The sequence below is a fragment of the Ziziphus jujuba genome, chromosome 2, assembly GCF_031755915.1.
Source record: "Ziziphus jujuba cultivar Dongzao chromosome 2, ASM3175591v1".
NCBI lineage: Eukaryota > Viridiplantae > Streptophyta > Magnoliopsida > Rosales > Rhamnaceae > Ziziphus > Ziziphus jujuba.
Window position 1 is genome coordinate 4129466 of NC_083380.1, and position 10769 is coordinate 4140234.

General features: G+C 30.7%; 1 protein-coding gene across 1 annotated transcript; it reads left to right on the forward strand.

The window, feature by feature from the left end:
* The first annotated feature begins 4113 nt into the window (after positions 1–4113).
* LOC107417442 (deoxypodophyllotoxin synthase-like) lies at positions 4114–6298 on the forward strand. Its single transcript, XM_016026057.4, has 3 exons — positions 4114–4517; positions 4644–4968; positions 5682–6298. Exons 1-3 carry the CDS (start codon positions 4138–4140, stop codon positions 5943–5945), a joined length of 969 nt encoding a protein of 322 aa, XP_015881543.2. The 5' UTR covers positions 4114–4137; the 3' UTR covers positions 5946–6298.
* The last annotated feature ends 4471 nt before the right edge of the window (positions 6299–10769 follow it).

Here is a 10769-nt window from a genome sequence, read left to right on the forward strand (position 1 = left end):
AACATGTCGTTATAGTTTGATGAGCACCTTAATGAACTATAAACTTGAAAGAGTAAATTAAAATTATGATCGATTTGATATTTTTATTTATGTTTTTCATTTAAATTATAATTAATTAAGATGTTCAATAAATTTTAATTAACAAGAAATAGTGAATGGTCTTATCAATACACAAATGAATACCTCGCCAGAAATTTCAATTTCGCTTATATTCATCACTGTAGGAATTAGGTTCACTAATTAATAATTAAATTAAACAAACTATAGATAAATAAAAATAAAAAACAAACACATTACCCAATTAGAGGCAACAATTTCGAACGAAGACTGGGATGGATTTTAAAAATAATAGTAAAACCATTTATCGCTTGAAATATGCTCAGTGAAAAGGAAATACACCAACCAATGAACCATTAATTCCCCATATACTACAGAGGATTTAGAATGGAAATTAATGTTAAAATATTATATGTTTCCTTTTACGTGTGCGCTTGAATAAAATTAATAAAAAAGTCAATAGCCTTCATTTTGACCATTAATTTAATTTTTTATTTATATACTGCATTAATTAAATTTTTAGTTTTCCATTGGATATATAAAAGGACAATGCTATATTATAGATTTACTGTTGTATATTAGCAATTTCAAATTTGACTTTGATAGTATATTTTATCGAAGCTCGATTGTATATGTTATAAATGATATTAAAGCAAGTTGGTGATCAGGGATTTTTTTTTTCTTGATTTTCCATTTGACTTCCATTTTTCTTCTCTATTGGCTATCACATATAAAGTTTCTTGCATGCATCGCATAACAAATTGAACGGTTAATAGCCTTCATTTTGACTTCTTATTTTTTAAATTATCTGTTAAATTTCCATCAATTGCTTGAAAGTCTTTGATGATAACTTAATAAATAGCTAAATATCTCCATAGCATTTTGTTACATCACCATCAATTAATTTAGTTCTCAATGGTACTGTCAACTGTCAATGATGTATCTTTCAGCTGGGTCTACACTTTTCCACTTCACAATAAGTATCCAAACAAAAGAAAGTTATTACTTTTCCAAAGAAATTAGATTCCCACTAACTTTATATTTACCCAAACATGTCGTTATAGTTTGATGAGCACCTTAATGAACTATAAACTTGAAAGAGTAAATTAAAATTGTGATCGATTTGATTTTTTTATTTATGTTTTTCATTTAAATTATAATTAATTAAGATGTTTAATAAATTTTAATTAACAAGAAATAGTGAATGGTCTTATCAATACACAAATGTATAACTCGCCAGGAATTTCAATTTCGCTTATATTCATCACTGTAGGAATTAGGTTCACTAATTAATAATTAAATTAAACAAACTATAGATAAATAAAACTAAAAAACAAACAAATTACCCAATTAGAGGCAACAATTTCGAACGAAGACTGTGATGGATTTTAAAAATAATAGTAAAACCATTTATCGCTTGAAATATGCTAAGTGAAAAGGAAATACACCAACCAATGAACCATTAATTCCCCATATACTACAGAGGATTTAGAATGGAAATTAATGTTAAAATATTATATGTTTCTTTTTACGTGTGCGCTTGAATAAAATTAATAAAAAAGTTAATAACCTTGTTTTGACTATTAATGTAATTTTTCATTTATATACTACATTAATTAAATTTTTAGTTTTCCATTGGATATATAAAAGGACAATGCTATATTATAGACTTACTGTTGTATATTAGCAATTTCAAATTTGACTTTGATAGTATATTTTATCGAAGCTCGATTGTATATGTTATAAATGATATTAAAGCAAGTTGGTGATCAAGGATTTTTTTTTTTTTCTTGATATTCCATTTGACTTCCATTTTTCTTCTCTATTGGCTATCACATATAAAGTTTCTTGCATGCATCGCATAACAAATTGAATGGTTAATAGCCTTCATTTTGACTTCTTATTTTTTAAATTATCTGTTAAATTTCCATCAATTGCTTGAAAGTCTTTGATCATAACTTAATAAATAGCTAAATATCTCCATAGCATTTTGCTACATCACCATCAATTAACTTAGTTGTCAATGGTACTGTCAACTGTCAGTGATGTATCTTTCAGCCCTCTTATTCCCAGACTTTTACCTTTAATTTGCTCAATTTCCCAAGATTTTATCAATTTGTCAATCCTCAAAGCCAGCTCGCTCTAGAATATGTGTGGAACTAATTCCAACATTTGTTTATGAAATTAATTTATATATATCATTCCTAAGGAATTTGCTTATATATGTAAGATTCTGTAGTTAGCCTTAAGCCATTAATTATTTGTATCACTCATAAAGAACCCAATTGATGTTGCGAGTTTGTTTTTGCTTTTGTTTTCCTAGAAGGATTAAAACAATGGAAACATATTTCTATATTTGGATCTAATATTTATTCCATGTCTAATTTTTAGAATTTTTTTTTTTTTTTTTTTCCCATTCATGTTGGAAAGCACTCTGCCTTTGCAGCCCATCAAGAAGTGTTTAATCATTGAAAGACTTCTAGGAGGCTGATAGCTTGGTACTTGATGCCCTGGTTCTCTTACTGCAGCAAATGTTAAACAAAATACGTTGTGTATATTTATCGAAGTACAGATTGAGCTTTCGCTCTGCAACGTGGGCCCCACATGCGGATTCTATTTTTTTTATGTGGATTCTATTTTATTTATTTCAATAATATTAGTTAATAACTGTTAAAGCTTCATTAGCACTTTAGTGAACTATAAAAGTTAACAAAGTAAATTAAAATTGTGATCAATTTGATATTTTTATTTATGTTTTTGATTTAAATTATAATTAATTAAGATGTTTAACAAATTTTAATTAATACTTATTAACAATTAAATTAAACAAATTATAGATAAATAAAAATAAAAACCAAACACATTACCCAATTAGAGGTAGCAATTTCAAACGAAGATTGGGATGGATTTTAAAAATAATAGTAAAATCATTTATTGCTTGAAATATGCTCAGTGAAAAGGCAATGCACCAACCAACGAACCATTAATTCCCCCCTATAGTACAATGGATTCAGAATTAAAATTAATGTTAAAGCATTATATGTAACTTTTTACATATGGACGCTTGAATAAAATTAATAAAAAAAATCGATAGCCTTTATTTTGGCTATTAGTTTAATTTTTAATTTATACATTAGATTAATTCAAATTTTAGTTTTCCATTGGATATATAAAAGAAAAATGTTATATTATAGATTCACTGTTGTATATTAATAATTCAGAAGTTAACTTAGACAGTACTTTTAACAAAACTCAATGTCAGTGGAATTTTATAAATAATATAAATGCCGGTTAGGTTTTGAAATTTTTGAATGAAAAGGAAATAAACCCACCAACTCCCCATATAAATAATACAATTCTAATTTCCAGGGATTTTTTTTTTTTTTTTACTTGAATTCTCCATTTGACTTCCATTTCTTTTATCAGTTAATCATAATGTTTCTTGTACATATAAGCTAAAACAATAAAAAAGTCAATAGTCTTCAATTTGAATACTTAATTTTATTACATGTTCTTATTGGATATATATAGTATCGCTTAAATAATAAAAGGTCAATAGTCTTCACGTTGAATACTTAATTTTATTAAATGTTCTTATCGGATATATATATATATATATATAATATCGCTCAAATAATAATAAAAAGTCAATAATCTTCATTTGAATACTTAATTTTATTATAAGTTAAATTACTACCACATTTTGTCATAGGATATTATATTATAATATCCTAATATAATCAGTGATAAGCAATTGCGTCATGGCATATGTAGATGACATATAAAATTATGTTGATGTAATTATCAATCTAATTAATTAGTACTAGATGTTAAAATCACTTATGTAGGAGATATCATATAATATCCCCTGAATTGCCACGAGTCTCATCAACTTTGTTCACGAGGTAGTCTCCATCACATTCTGTTGCATCATGCATCGTTAACAAAAATAAATAAGGAAAAATGTGCATGAAAACTTCTATAAATAGCATGATAATTTTCCAGAGCATGCACATCCATTGCTTTGGCAATATAATTTCTGTATAGAAACTTAACTTGTGGAAAAAAAAAAAAAAAAAAATGGGTTCCCAAACAGAGGTCCCTCAAATTCCTGTTATAGATTTCTCTAGGGAAGACTTGAGTCCTGGTTCATCTTCATGGATTTCCATGTGCAACCAAGTCAGGTGTGCATTAGAGGAACACGGTTGTTTTTTGGCAAAATATGATCAACTTTCGCCTCAACTTTGCGCGAAAGTATTGAGCCAAACCAAGGACATGTTTGAGCTTCCCACAGAAGTCAAATTGAGAAACACCGGGGATATACCGTTCCGTGGTTATGGAATTGATAAGTTCCAAAAAAAGCCACTCCTTGAAAGCATGGGAATTGACAATGCAAGATTTATAGAAGAGACTCAGAAGTTCGTGAATCTCATGTGGCCCGACGGAAAGGACAATTTCTGGTAAGTAATATAAATGCATGGTTACCTTTTTTTTTTTTAATTAAATCATGAACATAATTTGATAGTTCACTGCTTAAGCTTTATGTCTGTATTAATTATAATAAAATTACTTAATTATTTTTGCAGCGAAGTTGTTAATTCTTATGCCAAGATATTAGGAGCTTTGAATGATATGGTACTACAAATGGTTTTTGAAAGCTATGGAGCAGGGAAGCACTATGCCTCTTTCGCTGCTTCTAACAGTGAAGTTATTAGATTCGCCAAATATATACCTCAAGAAGACACCGAGGTGACGAATACAAGACTTCAACCCCATAAGGACCTCAGCTTTGCAACTATAGTTCATCAGATCGATGTTGGTGGTTTGGAGATAGAAGCGAAGGATGGCTCTTGGATCGCTCTTCAACCTAAGCCTTCACACTTTTTGTTCATGGCGTGCCAAGCCATAGAAGTCAGTAATGTTCACCTCATCAAGTCAACTTCATGCATGATTTAAAAATTTTATCCTAGTCCTTTATTATAAAACAATAATACTACACCTACCATAAAATGTTTACCAAAAACATTTATCAAAATGGCATATATCAATATATTATTAATTGTCAATATTTATATATAACTTTAATATAAATGAGTAAATTCTTAAATAAATAAATGATAAAAAAATCTATTAAATATTATCATATCATTTAACACATCATTTGTTAAATAAATATTGAATATTTTGATAAATGTAGCATTATTGATTTTAAAACTATAAAGACAAACACCAAAAAATTTACCATATAATATAACACAAATAATGTGTCATTATTTTATCGGTTGAAAAATATAAATATAACATAGATATTAATGAATTAACCTTCAAAATAAAAATGTAAATTGAAACATACTAATAAAAAAACAGTTATGTTAGACTTATCAAAATTCATAAAATTTATTTACTAAATGATATGAAGAAAGATATGATAGTATTTAATTAGTTTATTTTTCTTATTCACTTATCCGTTTAAAGGTTCACTTATTTATATTTAGATTATATTAACATATTTACCAATTATATATTTGAAACATGTTTTTTGGTGAATAGTTTAATGTTATATCATTTTGTAAACTATTTTAGACAAAATTAATTATTAATTTGTTGGTTAATTTGTTAAATAGGGATGGAGCAATGACAGAATTAAAGGTTGCAAGCATAGAGTGACCATATCAGGAAAAGGGGGAAGACACTCACTGCAACTGTTTAATTTCAACAATGGGGTCATACAAGTGCCAGAAGAAATGGTGGATGATGACCACCCCTTGCTCTATAACCCATTCAATCATACTGAGTATCTTCACCATTTTATTCGCACCGTCCAAAGTTCCAAAGACGCATTGAGGCTGCAGTTTGAAGATCCTTTGAAGGGCTTTTGTGGTGCCTGACCATCTTATATCCAGGAAATTAAAACTAATATATAAAATCAGTCTCTTATCCGGCCAATCTTATGTTTTCAAAATAAAATGACTTTGTAAAAGTTATAGGACTACCTTTAAAAAAATAAATAAAACAAAAATAAGAGACTGAATCTGCAGGGAAAAAAAAATATATGTATATATATATATATATATAAAGGTATGGTGTGTGTTTAAATAATCTTTCTTATTGTAGAAGAAATGTTCAGTGGTCAGTATTTTCTCTGTATTAAGTCAGTTCAGTACTATGTATCAAGTCAAAGTTAATTGTTTTGCTAGTCTTATTAATCTTGAGGAATATATACATATATTATATATTCATATAGTTATGATTTAATGGACTATTTAGCTTACTTATGATATATCATATAATGGTAGAATTGGTACATTATAGATGACAATATTAGTTTATGGGATTTATAAATTATTTCTTAATACTAAAAACGTAATATCAAAAAATAAATCTTTAATAATAGTTAATTAAAAAGCTACATTGTGTATAGATTCCACATGATTTTTTGCTTTAAAAAATGAATATTTTTTATTTTTTATTTTCTATTATTTTGTCATAGTATTGTATCACATCAATGTTATGTACTATAAGGTAAGTTATATAGTTCATTAGATTAAAATTTTATAATTACATATATAATTTTGATATAATAAAGACGCAATAAAAACCTTAGAAGAACATCTTATGTGGCAAGCAACATCATTTATTTTGGTTATCAAAAAAAAAAAAAAAATTATCAATCAAAGTTTTAAAATATATATATATATATATATATTGAATCAACCCTCATAATAATTGCAAGTGGATTCTATGCCAATTTGATATACTGCTATTTCCCCATTTAGTTCTTAATTAATAAATTTAAAACATATTGAAATAATATGGTATTATATAAATAATGTGGCTTAATAAATAGCATAAGGCCTTTAACGTCCTTACCGTATCAAATTCCACCCATGCTAGTTTTCTTTTCAAATGAGCCGTTCGCCAATGGTACTGTCAACTGTCACTGATCTGTATTTCTAAGTAACTTTTATTTCTTTAGAGACAAAAGGTTAAAAAAATAAAAAATAAAAATAAAAAAGGAACCACTTTTTCGCTTAACATTATGCAAAAGGAAAATTTAAAGAAATCTGCAATAAACAAATAAAAATTATTTAATTTTGAAGAAAACTGAAAACCATATTCCTGCAACATTAATTTATAATGGGGAAATCGGATATACAACATTATATTGCTTTAGTTACAAGGCTTCTTGGAATTATTTCTACATTGTTCATTGTGCTTCAAGCCAACAAAATGTTTTACTGAGTATTGCTTTAAAATTTTCGTGTAATTCTAAGAAGTCCTGTTAGAATGTTGAAAAGCACTTCTGTCTTAGCAGCCCATCTTACGCAGCAGAAGACAGTTTATGAGGAAGTGTTTAATCAGTCAAAGACCTTAAGCAGTCTGATATGTAGCTTGGTACTTGATGCCCTGCTTTTCTTACCGTATCAAATTTTATTAACACACACACACAAAAAAAAAAAAAAAAAAAAAAAATTGTCTGATATCTTGACATGGAAGGAAATCTAAGACCAGATTGAGTTTGCTGCTTTCATCTTCCACATAAGTAACGAAAGTCTCAGTAACTTTGATCACACAGTTTACTTTATTTGGATATCTAGTTAAGAAAAGTACTTTTACTTCTTCAGAGGCACAAGGTGGAGAAAAACTGTAACACCCCGTCCCGAACCATGTCGGAAATTTTTGCACATTGATCGAGGTTGACTGTTGACCGTTGATCGAAGGGGTCAAAAGTTGACTTTTTATTCATGCAAGGTTGAGCTTTGACTCATGCATGGTTGTGAAGTGCTCGTCGATACGAGTCTGTAGACTAGCGGCACGTCCGATTTGGACATGTGGTTTAAAAGTTATGGACCTGTAGAGTTTTTCAAACACTGTATTATTTTAATATTTTTTTTACACGCATAACGATGTGCCACGTGTGACTTAATGAAGGTGACCATGTGTCACCATGGTGAAATGCCACATGTCAACCATGTGTAAAATCAAATTATTTTTATTATTATTTTAAATAATAATATTTTTATTTAATTAATTTGAATTTATTTGTTTTATTTTCTCTTTTCTTTTTCTTTTTCTTTTTCTTTTTCTTTTCTTTTCCCCACGTGGGAAAACACCATTTCTTTTTTTTTCTTTTTCTTTTCTTTTTTTTTTTCCTTTTTTTCCTTCTTCTTCCCCGAGCACCAAAACACAAAAAAAAAACACAGTTTTTTCTCCCACCGGCCGTCCCTCTCTCTCTCCTTGCTGCACCTTTTCGAGCCACCCATACAGTACACGCGCCGGCCACCGTCCAAGCCCGCCACCTCGCGACCTCAGCTACCAAATTTCCCAGCCAGCCGCCGCCGGACGTGCCCAGATCGGGCCGGCGAAGTCGCGGCGGCGAGGTGAAATTTTCCGGCGATTCTCGCCGTTTCCGACCAACCCAGCCCTTCCCATACCTCTATCCCACTATTTTCGACCCCTCTGAGTCCATTTCCGGGGTTAGATTTCCCAAAATCCCCACCGTTTGAAAGATCCCTCAAGATCAAAACCGGCCAAAGCTTCCCGACCAAATTCCGGCCACCTCCGACGGAATTGGGGTCGATGGAGATCGGATTGGTGATCCTCGTCCCACGAGCTTCGATTCGGTATATTATTCGCCTATTTTGGTTAAAGTTTGTGTTTGACCCCCCGGGCACCGGGTATTATTTACCTGATTAAAATATTAATTTATTTGACTGTCTGTGAATTTTGTTCTAGGAGCACCGGTGAGTCGTGAAATTGATCCCATGGTGGATCATGGTTTAATTGCGTACTCCAGGTGAGTGACCCACCTTTAAAAATATTTTTGGGGTACTTAATTGTATTTATGTGGTATTAATTTGATATCTGTAATTTGTGCTCATGTGGTGTATTTTAAATACAATCGGGAAAAATATTATTTTATATATAATTACCCATTGGTGCTAAATGATATTTTGGGGTCATTAGAAAATTTCCGATTATTATTTTATGGTGATTTAATTATGAATTATATTGTGGTTTAATTTATTATGCATGAGCAAAGTGTATTTTGGTAGTATTTGTACGTGGTTTTAAATTTGATTTTTCGGGCATAATTGGGTTAAATATTTTACGAAAATATTGGTTTGAATTTTATAAATTATGCCCGCTATATTTTTATGGTTGCATCTCGTACTTCGAGAAAATTGTGGTTTGTTATTATCCCTGTTTCGTACCGGGTTGTTTAATAAAAATGTGTGGGATGGTAAGTGTGAGAATTTAATGTATTTCCCACGGTAATTTTAGAAAACGGTACGGTTGGTTATTTATGTTTATTTTTAGACGCATTCATACAGTATTGGTGTTCTGGTGTATGGTGTATGGACACGTGGTAGTGCACAGTTATTATGTGGTTTAGCGTGCGGTTATTACTTCACCCGTGAGTTGCCATTGGACTATGGGCAGGCAAGTTTGTTATTGGCCACAGCCGCCCCCCTCCTTGGCCGGGTTGATGGTTTTAGCAGCGGTACTGTCGGGACGCCGAAGTGACCGTTGCAGGTTTCTCTCTTTAACCCCCCGCCAGTCGGTGCTCGGGACGCTGGGTATCGGAGGGCATCACCGGTATATGGTGTGGTGCATCGGTGTAAATTGCAAATAATGGTTTAAACTCCAAAGGTGTTCAAAATTATTTACTATAATTTATTATATTTTTTTTTATTATATATTTGGGGTATGTTTTTTATTTATTTATTGTTTATCAAATGGTTTAATCCCTTGGTTTTTGGGAGGTATGTACATTGGGTTTTGCGAAAAGGTTTTAAAAAGGGAACATTTCAAACGGAGCGATTGGTGAGAGTTTTGAGGGAAATTATTATTTTCCAACAGTTATTATTATTATTTATTAATTGTTGGTATTTGTTCTATTCCTTAATTGCTATTAATATTATTATTTTATTATTAAAAGTGTTCAGTAGTTAGGGTCACTCACGGAGATGATTAGCATCTCACACTCTTAAATTCCGTTCCCTTAGGTGCAAGTGGTGGTAGACGTTCTTCCGGAGCGAACTAAGTTTTCCGCTGCTGTTGTGTTTCGAGAAGTACTTCTGTACTCTTTCATTTCAGTGTATTATTTCTTTCAGCCTTGTTGTATTTCTGTTGTTTAGCACTTCTTAAAGTTCTCTATACTATTGGGATATTTATGTTTAATTATGCACTGGACTGTTGTTGCTTTTAAGAAGTGCTGAAATTTGTGGAACAATTTGTAGTTTGTGGGAGGAATAAGGGGATGTTTTTTAGAAGTGTGTTTTCAGTGCAGGTAATTTGTGGTAAGTAAATCCCTTAGGGGAGGCTCTGTCGGATTTTCCGTTGGAGGGTCCGGTAGGGTTTCCCTGGGATCAGGGCTTGTCTAGGGTTCCGGGGAAGGAATTCTGGACGGGTCCTGACAAAAACAATAATAATACTAACAAAAAACAAGAGATAACCAATGGGATATATATATATATATATATATGAGGCTTAGAAAATATGTGATGTTAAATATTTTAACAAGTTACATGAAAAATTACTAGATTTGAAAGAACTAAAACATGGTATTTAAAGCCACCAAGATTTGGAGTTTCGATTTGTGGATGGGCTTACCTTACCGAATAGTCTTGTGAGCAGCAGAATCCAGTTTGTAAGTAGACCAGTTTATTGGACATCTAAGCCATCAAGTTTGACACAGGGGATGTGTG